The sequence below is a fragment of the Buteo buteo genome, chromosome 21 (genome assembly GCF_964188355.1).
Source record: "Buteo buteo chromosome 21, bButBut1.hap1.1, whole genome shotgun sequence".
Classification (NCBI taxonomy): Eukaryota; Metazoa; Chordata; class Aves; order Accipitriformes; family Accipitridae; genus Buteo; species Buteo buteo.
The window spans coordinates 18343004-18362779 of record NC_134191.1 but is presented as its reverse complement, the minus strand read 5'-3'; the positions used below and the strand labels follow the sequence as shown (position 1 = coordinate 18362779).

At 48.5% G+C, this 19776-nt stretch overlaps 3 protein-coding genes across 3 annotated transcripts; all 3 read left to right on the top strand.

Moving 5' to 3' along the window:
• The first annotated feature begins 696 nt into the window (after positions 1–696).
• On the top strand, positions 697–3326 carry LOC142042698 (uncharacterized). Its single transcript, XM_075052885.1, has 2 exons — positions 697–1805; positions 2467–3326. Exons 1-2 carry the CDS (start codon positions 1239–1241, stop codon positions 2995–2997), a joined length of 1098 nt encoding a protein of 365 aa, XP_074908986.1. The 5' UTR covers positions 697–1238; the 3' UTR covers positions 2998–3326.
• Positions 3327–4196: 870 nt separating this feature from the next.
• Positions 4197–6606, top strand: LOC142042736 (uncharacterized). The gene is made up of 2 exons (XM_075052954.1): positions 4197–5102; positions 5764–6606. Exons 1-2 carry the CDS (start codon positions 4536–4538, stop codon positions 6292–6294), a joined length of 1098 nt encoding a protein of 365 aa, XP_074909055.1. The 5' UTR covers positions 4197–4535; the 3' UTR covers positions 6295–6606.
• An 887-nt stretch (positions 6607–7493) lies between these two features.
• On the top strand, positions 7494–9903 carry LOC142042730 (uncharacterized). The gene is made up of 2 exons (XM_075052941.1): positions 7494–8399; positions 9061–9903. Exons 1-2 carry the CDS (start codon positions 7833–7835, stop codon positions 9589–9591), a joined length of 1098 nt encoding a protein of 365 aa, XP_074909042.1. The 5' UTR covers positions 7494–7832; the 3' UTR covers positions 9592–9903.
• Positions 9904–19776: the final 9873 nt, after the last annotated feature.

Sequence of the window (19776 nt, the reverse complement as noted above, 5' to 3'; positions counted from 1 at the left end):
CTAACTTTCAGAGGGATCATCCCCAGCTGCTGGCAAGGTGCAAGCCAAGAGTGGGATGCAAAAGGAGAGTCCTGGCTGCATTGGGCCTGGATGAGGAGCTGGAGGAAAGCCACCCCTCAGGAAGCCACCACCAAGCTCTTCAGCCTGTGTGGGGAGCCGCTGCTGGCGTGGAGAAGGAGGCGTTTGCACCAGCTCCACACAGGACATGCCGGCGTCTCCCCCTCGGAGGTTCCCAAAAACAATGGCTGTCAATGTCTTTTCCCAAGCAACAGGTGATGGGGCAAGAGGAAATGGCCTCAAGTTGCACCAGGGGAGGTTTACATTGGATATTAGGAAAAATTTCTTCACCGAGAGGGTTGTCAGGCCTTGGAACAGGCTGCCCAGGGGTGTGATTGAGTCACCAGCCCTGGAGCTATTTAAAAGACATGTACACGTAGTGCTTGGGGACAGGGTTTAGTGGTGAACTTGGCCGTCTTAGGTTAAGGGTTGCACTTGATCATCTTAAGGGTCTTTCCCAACCTAAATGATTCTATGCTTTTTAAGAAAAGTTTTTCTTCCTGCTGTTTTCTTCACTATTTTAGTACCACTTGAAAAAGCTGAGGATTGGATAAATGGTCCTCCTCCTTTTGTCCAACACTTCCCCTGTGCTTTGGACTACCTTCTCCTACACATAGGGGAGGCTTCTTCCTACATAACTTGCAGCTACTCTTTGTGTTTACATCACTGCACAGATTAGGTACCTCAAATATCTTGGATCGTGTTTCCTTACAGACACCATCTCACTGACAAGACAACAAAGAGGATAAGGACATTTCTGCATGGGTCAGAGGTGCCCAGCCGGAAAAATTCCTGAACAGGGCACTGGGATGCCCAAGGCTGCAGCTGTCCCCGCTCCTCCCTGCGGACCCACTCCTGGACGCAACCGCACACAGCACGGTCCTCTCGCTGCCTACAGCCCTTCAACGCAGCTTTATTGACTTCTGCGCTCTGGAGTCCCACCACTGGTGGCTCTGGGAGGGAAAAGCAACAAGTGCTCTTCAGCCATTTCTCCTCTGGCTGCTCCCTTCTGCCAGGGCACCACTGTCAAGCATCACCGAGATGTCACACGGTGATGTCACCACTCTGCAACACAGGTGTCACAGCAACAGCTCAGGGTGTTCCACTGGCACTCAGAGCCAGCCAGCGCCAGGTGGCCTTTGCTTGCTGACTGGCAGGAGAAGGCCTGGCTGTCCAGGGCGATGGCCAGTGAGGGAAACTTCTTTAGTCCCACTGGGACAAGAGAGATGAAAAGGGAGCTGCCTGCTGCAGAAACACCATCCATCTCTGCTCCGGACGAGATGGGCCAGCTGCCAGACATGACTTCTCCTGGCCCTCCAGGACAGGGGGGAAGAGAACCCCGTGATGCTGCCGGACGAGCGATAAAGGAGGAGCGGGATGGCCAACCTGGCGGTGATGGACACGAGGCCAAACGAGTCCGTCCTGTTTCCACCAAGGGAGCAGGCAAAGCCAATGAATTCTCATCCCTCTCCTTTCCGGAGAAGCTTTGGAAAATGCTGGAAAGCGACGAGTTTCGGTCCATTTGGTGGAGTCAGGGTGGACAATGCGTGGCCATCAGTGAAAAACTCTTCAAAGAGGAGGTGCTGGGCAGGGAAAGACCTCTGCGGGTTTTTGCCACGCAGAAGATGAAGAGCTTCCTTCGACAGCTCAACCTCTACGGATTCACCAAAGTGCGACGGGCTTTCGAAAGATCTGCTTCCCTGCCGGAATTCCTGGCAGAAGAAGACGCAGCTTCTGCTCACAGCCAGGTACAGCAGTTGCTCTGCACATCAACTAACACGCACAATAGTCTTGGGGAAGGGAAGGGCCTTCACATCAAATCGGGCCTCGCAATAGAGCTGATGGGGTTGGTAGCGAGCAGTCTGTTTTTCATTTCCTTCTCAGGCCGTTTTCAGAAAGGTTGGAGTTAGTCTTTCTGCCTCGGAGAAGTGCAGATAAAATACCGTTGGGCTATACCCACTGAGTTTGAACCCGTTACATGCAAGGACAGACTCAGCATAACCTCATTTCTTTTAATGTCTTTGCTACCTGTCTTGCCGTACCAAATCCGAAACCTTCCTGTGGCACCTGCTGAATGCCAACATCTAAGGATCACAGTATTACCTGCCTGCTCATAGCCACACTGCAGTTGCTGAAAACTAGTGGCATTTGGCTTTCGATACTAGTTCTTACGCTTTTGAAAATCCTACACCGCTCTGCTCCCCGGTAGCAAAAAAACAGGGGTGGCGATGACTGGAGAGAACCATCACATAACGTTTTCGCCTAAGCTTTAGTTTCCAAACACCCCTCCGAGGCCCTCTCAGTATCCAGGCTTGTCTTCTGAAACTCCAAGTCTTACTTCTTGTAGCTGGGGGTTTTCCAGCCTTGGGAAGGTGGCAACTAACTCTTCTCCTTTGCTTTTTTTTTCAGATACTCTACTACTACAACCCCGCCTTTAACAGAGAGCATCCCCACCTGCTGGAAAAGTGCAAGAGGGGAGCTGGCCTCAAACGGAGAGCCCCGCATGCACCAGAGGTGGATGAAGGGCACCCCTCCACAAGCCCAGATGGTCAGCCTGCAAGGGACATGCAGGCGTCTCCACCCGTGATGATCACACCCACCAAGCGACGGGCTGAAGCACCTCCCGGCCTCAGCAGCGCCCATCCATCTCCACCGGCAGCTGGTCCCAGGCTTCCGGAGCCTGACAGAGCAGCAGGCATCGAGAGGTTCACCTCTCTGGCCGCCGCCTTTCTAACACCACCAGGCAGCCAAACCCCACGTGGCTTCCAGCACGCTGCTCCGTGGTTTGCACTGCCCATGCTGGCAGCAGCCTCAGCTCTGCTGAAGCCAAGGCCACCCCACGGCCAAAGCCGCAGAGTCCGCCACTGCCCCACCTGCACCTGCAGCCCCAGCCTTGCAGATGCAGGCAGCGCCGCGGGACCCCAGCGCGGCATCTTCTAAAGAGAACACAGAGAGTCAATAGCCAGTTCATAGTGTCTAATCACTTTGCTAACAAATAGAGCTTAATAGACTCGGTAAGAAATAGAGGTTAGAGGAGTTGAGAATAAACTGTTGATGAATAAACCTTTTCCAGTTGTCCTGTCCTGTTTGTACAGCGGAAGCCCAGACTGACTTTATAGAATCACCAGACTTTCACCCATCAAAGTAGAAGGGACAGGTCCACAAGCACTTTAATCATTTTGCCTAATAATCAAGTTGAGAGGTTTAGATTTTTTTAGCTTTTATACTCCTATTATAGCCCTAACTTTCAGAGGGATCATCCCCAGCTGCTGGCAAGGTGCAAGCCAAGAGTGGGATGCAAAAGGAGAGTCCTGGCTGCATTGGGCCTGGATGAGGAGCTGGAGGAAAGCCACCCCTCAGGAAGCCACCACCAAGCTCTTCAGCCTGTGTGGGGAGCCGCTGCTGGCGTGGAGAAGGAGGCGTTTGCACCAGCTCCACACAGGACATGCCGGCGTCTCCCCCTCGGAGGTTCCCAAAAACAATGGCTGTCAATGTCTTTTCCCAAGCAACAGGTGATGGGGCAAGAGGAAATGGCCTCAAGTTGCACCAGGGGAGGTTTACATTGGATATTAGGAAAAATTTCTTCACCGAGAGGGTTGTCAGGCCTTGGAACAGGCTGCCCAGGGGTGTGATTGAGTCACCAGCCCTGGAGCTATTTAAAAGACATGTACACGTAGTGCTTGGGGACAGGGTTTAGTGGTGAACTTGGCCGTCTTAGGTTAAGGGTTGCACTTGATCATCTTAAGGGTCTTTCCCAACCTAAATGATTCTATGCTTTTTAAGAAAAGTTTTTCTTCCTGCTGTTTTCTTCACTATTTTAGTACCACTTGAAAAAGCTGAGGATTGGATAAATGGTCCTCCTCCTTTTGTCCAACACTTCCCCTGTGCTTTGGACTACCTTCTCCTACACATAGGGGAGGCTTCTTCCTACATAACTTGCAGCTACTCTTTGTGTTTACATCACTGCACAGATTAGGTACCTCAAATATCTTGGATCGTGTTTCCTTACAGACACCATCTCACTGACAAGACAACAAAGAGGATAAGGACATCTCTGCATGGGTCAGAGGTGCCCAGCCGGAAAAATTCCTGAACAGGGCACTGGGATGCCCAAGGCTGCAGCTGTCCCCGCTCCTCCCTGCGGACCCACTCCTGGACGCAACCGCACACAGCACGGTCCTCTCGCTGCCTACAGCCCTTCAACGCAGCTTTATTGACTTCTGCGCTCTGGAGTCCCACCACTGGTGGCTCTGGGAGGGAAAAGCAACAAGTGCTCTTCAGCCATTTCTCCTCTGGCTGCTCCCTTCTGCCAGGGCACCACTGTCAAGCATCACCGAGATGTCACACGGTGATGTCACCACTCTGCAACACAGGTGTCACAGCAACAGCTCAGGGTGTTCCACTGGCACTCAGAGCCAGCCAGCGCCAGGTGGCCTTTGCTTGCTGACTGGCAGGAGAAGGCCTGGCTGTCCAGGGCGATGGCCAGTGAGGGAAACTTCTTTAGTCCCACTGGGACAAGAGAGATGAAAAGGGAGCTGCCTGCTGCAGAAACACCATCCATCTCTGCTCCGGACGAGATGGGCCAGCTGCCAGACATGACTTCTCCTGGCCCTCCAGGACAGGGGGGAAGAGAACCCCGTGATGCTGCCGGACGAGCGATAAAGGAGGAGCGGGATGGCCAACCTGGCGGTGATGGACACGAGGCCAAACGAGTCCGTCCTGTTTCCACCAAGGGAGCAGGCAAAGCCAATGAATTCTCATCCCTCTCCTTTCCGGAGAAGCTTTGGAAAATGCTGGAAAGCGACGAGTTTCGGTCCATTTGGTGGAGTCAGGGTGGACAATGCGTGGCCATCAATGAAAAACTCTTCAAAGAGGAGGTGCTGGGCAGGGAAAGACCTCTGCGGGTTTTTGCCACGCAGAAGATGAAGAGCTTCCTTCGACAGCTCAACCTCTACGGATTCACCAAAGTGCGACGGGCTTTCGAAAGATCTGCTTCCCTGCCGGAATTCCTGGCAGAAGAAGACGCAGCTTCTGCTCACAGCCAGGTACAGCAGTTGCTCTGCACATCAACTAACACGCACAATAGTCTTGGGGAAGGGAAGGGCCTTCACATCAAATCGGGCCTCGCAATAGAGCTGATGGGGTTGGTAGCGAGCAGTCTGTTTTTCATTTCCTTCTCAGGCCGTTTTCAGAAAGGTTGGAGTTAGTCTTTCTGCCTCGGAGAAGTGCAGATAAAATACCGTTGGGCTATACCCACTGAGTTTGAACCCGTTACATGCAAGGACAGACTCAGCATAACCTCATTTCTTTTAATGTCTTTGCTACCTGTCTTGCCGTACCAAATCCGAAACCTTCCTGTGGCACCTGCTGAATGCCAACATCTAAGGATCACAGTATTACCTGCCTGCTCATAGCCACACTGCAGTTGCTGAAAACTAGTGGCATTTGGCTTTCGATACTAGTTCTTACGCTTTTGAAAATCCTACACCGCTCTGCTCCCCGGTAGCAAAAAAACAGGGGTGGCGATGACTGGAGAGAACCATCACATAACGTTTTCGCCTAAGCTTTAGTTTCCAAACACCCCTCCGAGGCCCTCTCAGTATCCAGGCTTGTCTTCTGAAACTCCAAGTCTTACTTCTTGTAGCTGGGGGTTTTCCAGCCTTGGGAAGGTGGCAACTAACTCTTCTCCTTTGCTTTTTTTTTCAGATACTCTACTACTACAACCCCGCCTTTAACAGAGAGCATCCCCACCTGCTGGAAAAGTGCAAGAGGGGAGCTGGCCTCAAACGGAGAGCCCCGCATGCACCAGAGGTGGATGAAGGGCACCCCTCCACAAGCCCAGATGGTCAGCCTGCAAGGGACATGCAGGCGTCTCCACCCGTGATGATCACACCCACCAAGCGACGGGCTGAAGCACCTCCCGGCCTCAGCAGCGCCCATCCATCTCCACCGGCAGCTGGTCCCAGGCTTCCGGAGCCTGACAGAGCAGCAGGCATCGAGAGGTTCACCTCTCTGGCCGCCGCCTTTCTAACACCACCAGGCAGCCAAACCCCACGTGGCTTCCAGCACGCTGCTCCGTGGTTTGCACTGCCCATGCTGGCAGCAGCCTCAGCTCTGCTGAAGCCAAGGCCACCCCACGGCCAAAGCCGCAGAGTCCGCCACTGCCCCACCTGCACCTGCAGCCCCAGCCTTGCAGATGCAGGCAGCGCCGCGGGACCCCAGCGCGGCATCTTCTAAAGAGAACACAGAGAGTCAATAGCCAGTTCATAGTGTCTAATCACTTTGCTAACAAATAGAGCTTAATAGACTCGGTAAGAAATAGAGGTTAGAGGAGTTGAGAATAAACTGTTGATGAATAAACCTTTTCCAGTTGTCCTGTCCTGTTTGTACAGCGGAAGCCCAGACTGACTTTATAGAATCACCAGACTTTCACCCATCAAAGTAGAAGGGACAGGTCCACAAGCACTTTAATCATTTTGCCTAATAATCAAGTTGAGAGGTTTAGATTTTTTTAGCTTTTATACTCCTATTATAGCCCTAACTTTCAGAGGGATCATCCCCAGCTGCTGGCAAGGTGCAAGCCAAGAGTGGGATGCAAAAGGAGAGTCCTGGCTGCATTGGGCCTGGATGAGGAGCTGGAGGAAAGCCACCCCTCAGGAAGCCACCACCAAGCTCTTCAGCCTGTGTGGGGAGCCGCTGCTGGCGTGGAGGAGGCGGCGTTTGCACCAGCTCCACACAGGACATGCCGGCGTCTCCCCCTCGGAGGTTCCCAAAAACAATGGCTGTCAATGTCTTTTCCCAAGCAACAAGTGATGGGGCAAGAGGAAATGGCCTCAAGTTGCACCAGGGGAGGTTTACATTGGATATTAGGAAAAATTTCTTCACCGAGAGGGTTGTCAGGCCTTGGAACAGGCTGCCCAGGGGTGTGATTGAGTCACCAGCCCTGGAGCTATTTAAAAGACATGTACACGTAGTGCTTGGGGACAGGGTTTAGTGGTGAACTTGGCCGTCTTAGGTTAAGGGTTGCACTTGATCATCTTAAGGGTCTTTCCCAACCTAAATGATTCTATGCTTTTTAAGAAAAGTTTTTCTTCCTGCTGTTTTCTTCACTATTTTAGTACCACTTGAAAAAGCTGAGGATTGGATAAATGGTCCTCCTCCTTTTGTCCAACACTTCCCCTGTGCTTTGGACTACCTTCTCCTACACATAGGGGAGGCTTCTTCCTACATAACTTGCAGCTACTCTTTGTGTTTACATCACTGCACAGATTAGGTACCTCAAATATCTTGGATCGTGTTTCCTTACAGACACCATCTCACTGACAAGACAACAAAGAGGATAAGGACATCTCTGCATGGGTCAGAGGTGCCCAGCCGGAAAAATTCCTGAACAGGGCACTGGGATGCCCAAGGCTGCAGCTGTCCCCGCTCCTCCCTGCGGACCCACTCCTGGACGCAACCGCACACAGCACGGTCCTCTCGCTGCCTACAGCCCTTCAACGCAGCTTTATTGACTTCTGCGCTCTGGAGTCCCACCACTGGTGGCTCTGGGAGGGAAAAGCAACAAGTGCTCTTCAGCCATTTCTCCTCTGGCTGCTCCCTTCTGCCAGGGCACCACTGTCAAGCATCACCGAGATGTCACACGGTGATGTCACCACTCTGCAACACAGGTGTCACAGCAACAGCTCAGGGTGTTCCACTGGCACTCAGAGCCAGCCAGCGCCAGGTGGCCTTTGCTTGCTGACTGGCAGGAGAAGGCCTGGCTGTCCAGGGCGATGGCCAGTGAGGGAAACTTCTTTAGTCCCACTGGGACAAGAGAGATGAAAAGGGAGCTGCCTGCTGCAGAAACACCATCCATCTCTGCTCCGGACGAGATGGGCCAGCTGCCAGACATGACTTCTCCTGGCCCTCCAGGACAGGGGGGAAGAGAACCCCGTGATGCTGCCGGACGAGCGATAAAGGAGGAGCGGGATGGCCAACCTGGCGGTGATGGACACGAGGCCAAACGAGTCCGTCCTGTTTCCACCAAGGGAGCAGGCAAAGCCAATGAATTCTCATCCCTCTCCTTTCCGGAGAAGCTTTGGAAAATGCTGGAAAGCGACGAGTTTCGGTCCATTTGGTGGAGTCAGGGTGGACAATGCGTGGCCATCAGTGAAAAACTCTTCAAAGAGGAGGTGCTGGGCAGGGAAAGACCTCTGCGGGTTTTTGCCACGCAGAAGATGAAGAGCTTCCTTCGACAGCTCAACCTCTACGGATTCACCAAAGTGCGACGGGCTTTCGAAAGATCTGCTTCCCTGCCGGAATTCCTGGCAGAAGAAGACGCAGCTTCTGCTCACAGCCAGGTACAGCAGTTGCTCTGCACATCAACTAACACGCACAATAGTCTTGGGGAAGGGAAGGGCCTTCACATCAAATCGGGCCTCGCAATAGAGCTGATGGGGTTGGTAGCGAGCAGTCTGTTTTTCATTTCCTTCTCAGGCCGTTTTCAGAAAGGTTGGAGTTAGTCTTTCTGCCTCGGAGAAGTGCAGATAAAATACCGTTGGGCTATACCCACTGAGTTTGAACCCGTTACATGCAAGGACAGACTCAGCATAACCTCATTTCTTTTAATGTCTTTGCTACCTGTCTTGCCGTACCAAATCCGAAACCTTCCTGTGGCACCTGCTGAATGCCAACATCTAAGGATCACAGTATTACCTGCCTGCTCATAGCCACACTGCAGTTGCTGAAAACTAGTGGCATTTGGCTTTCGATACTAGTTCTTACGCTTTTGAAAATCCTACACCGCTCTGCTCCCCGGTAGCAAAAAAACAGGGGTGGCGATGACTGGAGAGAACCATCACATAACGTTTTCGCCTAAGCTTTAGTTTTCAAACACCCCTCCGAGGCCCTCTCAGTATCCAGGCTTGTCTTCTGAAACTCCAAGTCTTACTTCTTGTAGCTGGGGGTTTTCTAGCCTTGGGAAGGTGGCAACTAACTCTTCTCCTTTGCTTTTTTTTTCAGATACTCTACTACTACAACCCCGCCTTTAACAGAGAGCATCCCCACCTGCTGGAAAAGTGCAAGAGGGGAGCTGGCCTCAAACGGAGAGCCCCGCATGCACCAGAGGTGGATGAAGGGCACCCCTCCACAAGCCCAGATGGTCAGCCTGCAAGGGACATGCAGGCGTCTCCACCCGTGATGATCACACCCACCAAGCGACGGGCTGAAGCACCTCCCGGCCTCAGCAGCGCCCATCCATCTCCACCGGCAGCTGGTCCCAGGCTTCCGGAGCCTGACAGAGCAGCAGGCATCGAGAGGTTCACCTCTCTGGCCGCCGCCTTTCTAACACCACCAGGCAGCCAAACCCCACGTGGCTTCCAGCACGCTGCTCCGTGGTTTGCACTGCCCATGCTGGCAGCAGCCTCAGCTCTGCTGAAGCCAAGGCCACCCCACGGCCAAAGCCGCAGAGTCCGCCACTGCCCCACCTGCACCTGCAGCCCCAGCCTTGCAGATGCAGGCAGCGCCGCGGGACCCCAGCGCGGCATCTTCTAAAGAGAACACAGAGAGTCAATAGCCAGTTCATAGTGTCTAATCACTTTGCTAACAAATAGAGCTTAATAGACTCGGTAAGAAATAGAGGTTAGAGGAGTTGAGAATAAACTGTTGATGAATAAACCTTTTCCAGTTGTCCTGTCCTGTTTGTACAGCGGAAGCCCAGACTGACTTTATAGAATCACCAGACTTTCACCCATCAAAGTAGAAGGGACAGGTCCACAAGCACTTTAATCATTTTGCCTAATAATCAAGTTGAGAGGTTTAGATTTTTTTAGCTTTTATACTCCTATTATAGCCCTAACTTTCAGAGGGATCATCCCCAGCTGCTGGCAAGGTGCAAGCCAAGAGTGGGATGCAAAAGGAGAGTCCTGGCTGCATTGGGCCTGGATGAGGAGCTGGAGGAAAGCCACCCCTCAGGAAGCCACCAAGCTCTTCAGCCTGTGTGGGGAGCCGCTGCTGGCGTGGAGAAGGAGGCGTTTGCACCAGCTCCACACAGGACATGCCGGCGTCTCCCCCTCAGACACCTCGTCTCCTCCTCCTGGACACTAGAAGATGGATTCACTCAAACTCATTAGTCCCTTCCCTGACCTGTGACTCCCCACTGTCACCGACCACATACCCTAATGCCTCCAAACCCAAGTTAGTCTCACGGTCACGCTGATCAGCTTCTCTTCATGAAATATTCTAACAGGCACATAACTTTCAGTCTCAGCAGCTTGGCTATAGGACTGTACCTGATTTTAAAAGATCCACCTGCATGGTGTACAGAAAAGGTGCTGTTCTCTCTTACAGTCAGGGATGGAGGAGTGGGGGGAGAAGGGGGAAGACCTTGAAGCCTTCCTGCAAGTAATAGCTTTCACCCATATCTTCAGCCTTTAAAAAATTCTGTTCAAGGGAGAAATACTACAGCCACTGTGTCCAAAGAACTTTGATTCTATAATAACCAGTCAAGTCCAACGAAACAATCTCTTTCAACTTCAGCAGTGGCTGGATCGGGCCCTTAAACTGCAGCAGTTCAAGGCAACAAGCACCAACAGAACAAAGTAAGATGTCATTATTGTTTTTGAAGTTATAAGCAGATTTTTAATGATTTGGAAGAGCGCTATTGTTAACAGCTTAGTTATACTGTAGTAACCATCAAAAAGGCATTTACCTAAATTTCCTGCACACTGATACTGATCAGAACACCCTTTAAATCATGACCCTACTTCCTATAAGCACATATAAATGTGTATAGAAGAGCACTATCATAATTCAGTGACTGTTTATACCAAACTGCCTAGGTAAGGACTGACTTTTCAGAAGGATCGAATGAAAAACAAAGCCAAATGCCAAATATTTGGGAAATATGGGTATTTAGAAATTAGATTACAACATCCGTGTCAGAAATATCTAGAGTTGGAAAAGAGTCAGGTAAATTGCAACATCAATTCTACCAAGTAACCCTTCCTCTCCAAGCTCACTTTGATGTTCTAGACAAATATTTGAGACTGCAGATCAAACCCAACTCTTTTTTTGGCAGAAGTGGGTTTTTTATGAAGAATTTCAGGAGTCAGGAGTTAGGGGTTTGCTTCTGTAGACCAGTAAGCAGGTTTTCAAGATCATAACCACCACAGCTATAGAGCAGGGAGCACATGTAGCACTGTCATTGCATTCCTCTCCTGACCAGCTCTGGCCTCTGTGCAGGAAGGAGCACTGTGCCTGGTATGGAGACTTCAGAAGAACACATACTTGCCTTAACAGTCTCTTGCAATTTGTAAAATTTTCTCCCTTTCCTAGCAGTGCCAGAAAGACTGAATTAGTGTTTAAGCTACTTACATATATAGACATATATATATATTTCTCACAACTACAGGTTCCTGGTGTCTGTGTGTGCTTTCAAGCATCCACATCAGTCAGCACAGCAAGTTTCTACAGCTATGGCTCAGAAAGAATTATTTTGCACTAGAGAAAAAGCTAGACTGTGGAAGCTTTGCAGCTTCTTCCATCTGGAAAAGGAGTTGCTGTCCTCCCAAAGACATCCTCCGCCAGGACAGGCTTTTTGCAAGAAGACCTTTCTTCAATGGATACTACAAAAAAAAAAAAAGTACTAAAAACGCAGAACTTCGAGACAAACCTCCAAAGGATAACAGTGTCTCATGGGGCAGACACTACTCTTCTCCGAAAATGCACACACAGCTTAGCTTTCTCCTCTCCCAGCAACAGCTAGGCTGGGAGCATCATAAGTTTACCCTGGCCTCCTCAAGGTACACTACTCAGGAGATGACTTTGCTTGGACAGGCAGGTCTGACTGTCTGAGGCTGGATGCTTGCAATCATAGCAGGGTATCATAGAACAAGCCTTACACCAATTTTGCCACTAAACAGCAACATCCCCATGACTGAACACCTTAAAGGCTGTGGGGAGCTCAAGGTCTTAAATTTGACTACTGTGAGGGCTGGGAACCCACCAGGAGCGTTTAATTTCTGAGAGGTTAACATTTCTGACACAGAACAGCCTGACCTGGCCAAAAGTTAACAGCGAAATTGATTGTTCAAGGTACAGGGATGGAATAGTAGAAATAGGGCCTGGAAAAAGCAAGTGTTTGCTCTGCTTGGAATACAGGATACTGCCCTGGGGGCTTTACCACAGTGCCTCATGCACTCAGGTATAGTATTTCCAGAGTGTATCAGCACTATCCCCCAGGGATTTCCTCACTCTTGAGATCATACGTCGCAATGTGTGACAGCCTATTCATGGTTTTCTCCACAGCATGTCCCAGGCCCTGCTATGGAAAACCAAGGACTTATAAAGGAGAAGAGAAATAATGACACCTTTTCAGTGCTCCTATACTGTCGCAGATAGACCATTTGCAGAGCTTTTTTCACAGATGAGTTAATTACCTCATGCAGTACATCTCCTGTCACTTACTCTGAAAAACAGGCGGAAGAAACAGAAGATAACAGACTGTGTGTGAAAGGGTATGAAACACCAGGGTCAGGAATGAGAGGGGGAGGGCTGAGGAGCAGGGATTCACAGCCAAGGGCTCTCCTCATGTTATGGATTCACTCTGGGGCCTTGGGCAACATACTTTGCTCCTGTCCCCAGCTAAGGTCAGGTAGAGCTTTCCATATGATCTGTGGCAGAAGCAAAACACTTAAAGAAAGCAAGGGAGAGAGAGTGGCTTGTCTGCAAAGCAGCCACAACACCATTTCCAAGATACCAAGCACCTCAGATGAATGGAGTTCTATCTCTGTATACACTTAATTATCTCATTTAGTCCTAAGATAAACAGCAGGAAGCGTAAATAACTTTATGGCAACATATCAAACAGGACAAGACAGCCAAACACTTTCCCTCTCCAACCCTGCTAATTCTGTTTCAGGCTGCCTCTAACGACCATTCCTCTTCCTCTGAAGGGGATTTTGGGGGGTGAAAGAACATAGGTGGAAGCGGAACTCCTCTGAGAGAAGATAGGAGTCACAGGCCTCATGGGGTGTCTCTTGGAGATGGCTCATTGGCCATGGACTACTTTAAATTTAAATGCTTACTGTCCCTCAGCACCTTTTTTTTTTTTGATAAAATATATTGATGGAATAAGCTGTTACAGCAACGCAGCAGGAAGCAGAGCACATGATGCAAACTACTGAAGTCAAATATAATTCACTGGAAGCGAGGCAGACTTCTCGTCATGGGGAAGCAGGGCACACACTTGACAAGGAAAACTGGTTTAGCCCAGGCTAGGTAAGACTAGAAGAGAAAGTCACATCCTGGCTGTGGAATGGGAAGGCAGACAAAGACTCCGTGCAGATCAGGACTGTGGAGGGAGATCAGTTAGAGGTTAGGAAAAGCAGCATCCATGACCAGGATGAGGGTGGTGTTCCCAGGACAGTCTGTTGCACAGCTTTTGAGCACGAGTTCAGTGCAGTCCTCTGCATAATGTAACCTCACCCTTCATTTCAGCCTCCTCTTCCTCCCTCCCTCTCTGCCTGTAGTGCAAGGGGCAGTACACTGCCTGGGAACTGCCAGGGAGAAGCAAGAGAAATAATCCAAGCATCTTCCCAGACTGCATGGTCTGAGCGAGGAACTGTTTTCTTTTAGGATCAAACAGCAGCTCCAGCTGTCGCCCACGAATAAGAGGACAAGTTCAGTCCATGTCAGCTAGTCAATGGCCTCATCTTTTCCTCCTCATGCAGGACCTCTGTCTCTCTATGCTCTCTCTAGTCAATGAAAAGGCAGGAGAACTTCAAGGGGTGGGATTCAGCTTCCTAAGAGCCAAAGCTGACTGCAGAAGGCAGGCATTGTGGGCAAACGGAAAACACGTCTCCAATTCAGTTTAATGCCAAAGATCAGGTGACGGGAACCTGCCAAGGAGAGGCTTATGCTCCTTTCCTCCTCAGAGAGGGACAGTGAAACTGGGCAGAGACAGCAATGGGCTGATTTGACTGCAGGGAACTCCTACTTAACATAGGTGTTCGAAAGCTGCCACAAAGTATTGTCTTTATAAAATATTAGGTAGAAGTAGTTGCTAGCAAAATTGAGGGGAGGAGGAAGAAACCTGGGGAAGTACTAAAGGCTCCAATATATCTCTAGCGAGAAGCGCTCTCTCTCTTACTAAGTCAAGTTCAATCTGCCAAAACTTTTGTGGCTATTTTAAATGGATAAAGTGTGAAAGTTTTTAATCACAGAACAGTGATTTAGGAGATGGAGTTAAACAGGCTTTCCTGAACCAGTCAGGTCTCTCTGTTCTACAGCAGGGTACTTTGTCAGAAGGCAGGATGTTTCTGGCCAGTACTGTACGGAGCTCAGCAACACACTCCCCAAGCCAAGGGGAGCACAGCACAGCTGTGATTATCAGAATGGCTTTGTTTCCTACACATGCTACAGAGTATGCATTGAAATGAGAGATGTTTATTAATTTTGTCATATGAAACCATATGAAATCATTAAGACAAGCTAGAGATTCTAGTCCTGGCATGGTCTTTAATTCTGAAACCAGTATTTATCTCTGCATGACAGAAGAGGAAAGATTGGTAGACTGTAATGAAAGGGAAATGAAAGTTCAGGACAAATTCCATTTCCCTGCTGTAGACCAGTTACAGTCAAGATACTAACAGCTTGGAGAATATGCAAGGAAAAGTGGAGAAAAATTATAAACATAACATAGTAAGTTCAGAGCGTCCCATACTGTTCTTAGCTACTCAAAAAGAGATGATACAAACTGTTTTCCACATCCTGCTGTGTTACACTGTTGACAGAGCCCCTTTTATTTGCCTGTTGGTCCTTTAACAACAAGCCACATACACGTGGTATCACCAGTTCTTCCTAATCTCTCTATTGATGCCTGCACTCATGATGGGCCATCTGGGAAGCCTATCAGAGGTAACAGCAGAGACTGGACAAGATATATTCGCAACTTTTTCTCTCATCAATCCTGGTGCCCTGGACAACAGCAGGAGTTTTGCCCATTAACTTCACAGGCATGTGGGTTGAATACAGATACCAGCTAAGCACGAGCAGGGATAAAATCCCAAATTATTCATTCCTCACAATCTTTTGCGACAAGCTCCAGGAGAGCTCCTGTACAGTGGCAGCAGCAGTTCTGGCAGTGGCAACATCATTTAAGCCATGCATTACTGGCAGGCTGGCAGTGAGACAGCAGTGCCACTGGGAAGTCAGGCCTGGACAGATGGGGAAACCTTTAGACTTGTGGCAGTCTCAGACCAGAAACATCATGTCTCTCAGGATGCATCTGAAACCACTGAGCCAGTGGGTGGAGGAAGCAGACAATGGTCATAAGCAAGAACACGGCAAGAGTCTACTTGAATTTTGCCATAACTCCCCAGCTGTCTGTATGTTATGGCCTGTCAGAAAAGCAGCAAGGAAGAGCCCTTTCCCATCATTTAGATTCATCTGCCCCAAACACCCACTCAGAGCGGGTCGCAGGCTGAAGAGGTCTGGCCAGGTTTGCAGACCCCATGTGAACAGATCAGTCATCATGGAGCAATGGGAGACACGTGTCTACGGCAGACGGGCACAGTAGCCTCCGTAAGCAACTTACTCATCTGCTCCCGTTCCATAACACAACCTGCCTGCTCAAAATTGTGTGGAAAATCCAGGGATGACTGGGCAAAGGCTTCACACACTGAGTGACTCACATACGTACCGCCTGCACTGCTCTGAATTTTCTCAAGCCCTCACATCCTGGGAACATGACAAAAAAAGCTTATTCCAAATATTGAAGAGAACAAGGTTGAAACATGCTAGTGCAAATCCAGCCTACGCAATTGATCCATTACATTCAACAGGAATCTTTTCTCTGGCTTCAGCAGGCTGATTATCGGGCCAAAGTTAAGGAAAAGGGAGAGATGATCACCAGCTTCTTGGAATTCATACAGTTTAGAGCAGCTCTGATCTAGCCATGCTCCCTGATGCTGAAGAGAATAGGACAACAGCCATGAACACTATTATGTTTTCAGTACACCACAGCATGTCAGGTCTGTTGTGTTACTCACACTACAGTCCTGAACACTGGATATAGAGGAGAAAAAACATGAGAACCATTCACCTTGAAATACAGCTTCTCCACAGGACACCAAACACCATTTAACCATGTGCCTAAATTCACACGCATGAGCAACCTCACTAAAAGCAGGATGGAAGTTGAGCACCAGCTTTGTTAGATCAAGCCTCAAAGGGCAAACTGAACCTTGTCTAGAAAGCACAATTCTGATTTGCAGTATGGTTACAGAAATGCTTCTCCCAGCTGAAGCTACATACCTCCTAGCTTCTATTCCAGTGCAAATTCCAAGGAGTAGATTGAACCATGTGCACGTCTGAGGATGAGGCAGATGAGAGGAATAGGGAGAGGAGGAAACACAGGGCAAGTCTACACTGTACAACAGAGCACAACACAGCATTGGGATAGCAGTGCTGGGAAGCTGGATTGCCCTGTATACACATGCTGAGAAGTACGAAAACTATATAACAAAACAAAAAATAGTATTATATGTAAAACTCTAACACAGCAAAATCTAGGGACAACATCATTCTGCTGGTCAGCAGCCATACCAAGCGATTCCTTGGCATACATGTAATAGGCTGGTAGGAGCACAGTGTTACAAGTAAATGTAAGGCAAGCAGAAGGCAGGGGAGGAGAGGGGGGCACTTCCATGACAGCCCTTAGAGGGGATAGAGGGGGAAAAAAAAAAAAAAAAAAAAAAGTATGAGGCGTTGTAGTCTGTGAGTTGTTACATTTTGGGACCGCTGTAGTAAACCCTAGGAAGACAGGAAAAATTTAAACAATGACAACTATCGAGTGTTAAAAAGGCCAGTTGAGAAGCCTGGTAGAGGGTTAAATCATGTAACAAAACAGACTCCTGTAGTTTGCTGGTGCTCTGCACAGTCTTGGAAGCAGTGTCCAGCACCCAAGACAGGTGGAACTGCACACCCATGCAACACAGCTGTTCACAATACTCATCCCAAGGGCCACGTGTCCTTCCAGCTCCTGTTCATCCCCTACAAAACTTAAGGCAGCCATGTCTCCTTTACCTCCCTCAAGGGCAGGATGGAGGAGATGACACGGGACTATGTGTCCAGAGTCCTGCCTGTATTCCCCTCCCTGCTCTGGCCAACACGCCACCAGCTGCAGGGGACAGACCCCAGCGATGGCTCAGTACCCTGCAGTGGAGCACTGAAAGGAGCTAGAAGGAGACAGGCCCACAAAGGCCTGACCTTTGACTCTTATTTAATTGCCATTTTTTCCAGGAGCTTGTTAAAACTACAAATAAAATTAAGTTTCAAACAGATTTTTGTGGCAAAATGGGAGGAGGGGAAAGGGGGAAAAAAAATAAAAGTCCCTCTTCATAAAAAAGGGAATCATATATCCACAACTTTAAAGTTGTTTTCATAAGTACTTTCAGAACGGGAAGTTCATTAAATATGATCCTTTCCCACAAAGGTCTCAATTTCAACAAAATTTTCTAATAAAAACACTTTCATGGAAACATTTGTGGCCAGCTTGCATTTTATTCTATTCCTAGGACATGCACCTTATGGGCCTGAAAAAAGATGGTAGTTGTAGTGGAGACAGGCAAATTTTTCACTTTAGCAAGCAACAGTTTTGCTTAAGGACTTTTTTCTCACCCAACAATTGGAAATGCTCCATTTCACTTTTGATTTCTGCTAGCAAAGATTTTCACAACTTCATGGAAAAAGGCTGAGGCTGATACTTGACTGTACCTCTGCCTCCCCAGGTTCAGAACTGAGCCTTGACACTTATACATGATTTCACCATTTCACCACTCAAACAAACCAAAAGCCAAGCCTAGTCCTGCCAATATCCAGTCTCTGGAGCTATTAACCATTACCTACTGCTGTGAACCTTCTTTGCAAGTGAGACTGGTTAATCAACAGCTGCGGGTCTCTATTGGTATTCTTCTGCTCTTTGATACCTTCCCAATGTCTTTGTCCCCACCAGCATCAAGGAGCCAGTACATACAGAGGCATCACAATCCAATTCATGTTAGGACAGGGAGGACAAAGTCACAGATATGAGAAGATGGGATTATCTGCTTGGCTGCTGCTTGCTCTGGAAAAGTTGCAAAGTCCAGGACAGTAAAATTTCCACTGAGTTTGCATTTTCTGTGATGTAACACTCTTAAATTATTTAAAAAAAATAAAAAATGCAAACCTGCTTCTGACAAAATCCCATGTAAACTATGTCACTTGTGACTAGGTCTGTTAGAATCCACTAACATGCCGAGGAGCTGGAGGCTTTTGTTCAGCAAATAGATTAAAGCATGTGCCTGTTTCAACCTGAGCACAAAGGAAGGGGTAATGCTCCTCAGGGAAGCTCTGAGACCCAACTCTTCCTTTGCAAGGCCACCATGCCCACTAGCTTCATCTCCTCAACATTTCAAGTGTCCCAGAAACAGAACAAAGCAATTGCTTCTCTCTAAAGAGCCATCAGCAATAAAAGGCAAGCACACAGCTAAGTAGCCAAGATGCAGATGCACTGGTGAAGCATGGGCTCTGTTGCTCCACCTCTTTCCTCCTGATTGCATCAGTTGTGTTACACCTGATACAGAGCTGTGTCCAAATAGGAGCTGCATACAAGCCACACTCCTACTGTTAACAACATCTGAGGATGAGGAGTTCAAATTATTCATTCAAGTGTAGGGTATCCTTGGGTACCACATGCCCATTGGTTCACCTCTTCCATGTCCAAACTGCATCCCAGGCTTGGAACTGGGTGAAGCTCAGTTCCACTCTGGATGCATCCACGCTGGATGCAGGGAGTTTGGTCATTGTTTCAGTGAGCACAGTATTTATCCCAGACGGAATCACATAACATGGCTGCAAGAACAAGACCAGAGCTGAAACTGAAAAAGGGAGAAGGCATTGGTTTCAATGTATTTAATTTGCTGTTATCAGGGCCCAATTCCAAGTCTCTTCTACAATCAGCAGAAACACAAAAGAAAATAAGCTCACAAGCTTACGTGCTCACTTCTCTCATGTCTTTTGGTTTATGTCAGCTTACTAGTTAATACTTTAAACAGGTTAAAAGGAAAACACATTTTGAAATTACATGGATGTTTGTCAACACAAGTTTACTATTAATTTGATGAAGGCTGGGTCAGATACGGCCTGTGTTCAGCTTCCAGGTACATCTTCAGGATAAATTCAGTAGTGATGCAAGCAGCAACACGACTTACACCTCAGGTAAGAAAACAGATTCAAGTGGTTAAATATTACCACTATCCTGTTAGCAGACAGGAGCAGGACACAAGGAAGAGTTTATATTAAATTAAATATAAATTATTTATATTAAATTTTATGGACAAAGGTAGGTGATTGTAAGAAAAGACTATATTAGAACATAAATTATAAGAAGAGATTCAAGGCAAGCCTATGATGCTGCATTGAGATGATGCTGCATGCACCTGCTTGGGACTTCCCTTAGTATAAAACTAGCTCAGGTGTAAACCAGTGGCCTAGAAGTAACACCTGACTCCAGGTCCTGAGCCACTACAACATTTATCCCCGAGGTCCATTCAAGCAATCTGAAACACGTGCAATAGTTGAAGACTAAAATTTCCACTTAAATATTTTCCACTACAAACTGGTTTACACCAAATCATCCCCTGCCAGCACTCAGTTGTATCCTGCTGCTCCATTTATCACCACAGACTCTCAGGACAT

What these genes read in the sequence shown, in the direction of transcription:
- LOC142042698 (XM_075052885.1), top strand. Translation starts at nt 1,239, where the DNA reads ATGGCCAGTGAGGGAAACTTCTTTAGTCCCACTGGGACAAGAGAGATG. An exon ending in CAGCTTCTGCTCACAGCCAG is followed by an intron (nt 1,806 to 2,466) that starts GTACAGCAGTTG and finishes TTTTTTTTTCAG; the next exon opens with ATACTCTACTACTACAACCC.
- LOC142042736 (XM_075052954.1), top strand. Translation starts at nt 4,536, where the DNA reads ATGGCCAGTGAGGGAAACTTCTTTAGTCCCACTGGGACAAGAGAGATG. An exon ending in CAGCTTCTGCTCACAGCCAG is followed by an intron (nt 5,103 to 5,763) that starts GTACAGCAGTTG and finishes TTTTTTTTTCAG; the next exon opens with ATACTCTACTACTACAACCC.
- LOC142042730 (XM_075052941.1), top strand. Translation starts at nt 7,833, where the DNA reads ATGGCCAGTGAGGGAAACTTCTTTAGTCCCACTGGGACAAGAGAGATG. An exon ending in CAGCTTCTGCTCACAGCCAG is followed by an intron (nt 8,400 to 9,060) that starts GTACAGCAGTTG and finishes TTTTTTTTTCAG; the next exon opens with ATACTCTACTACTACAACCC.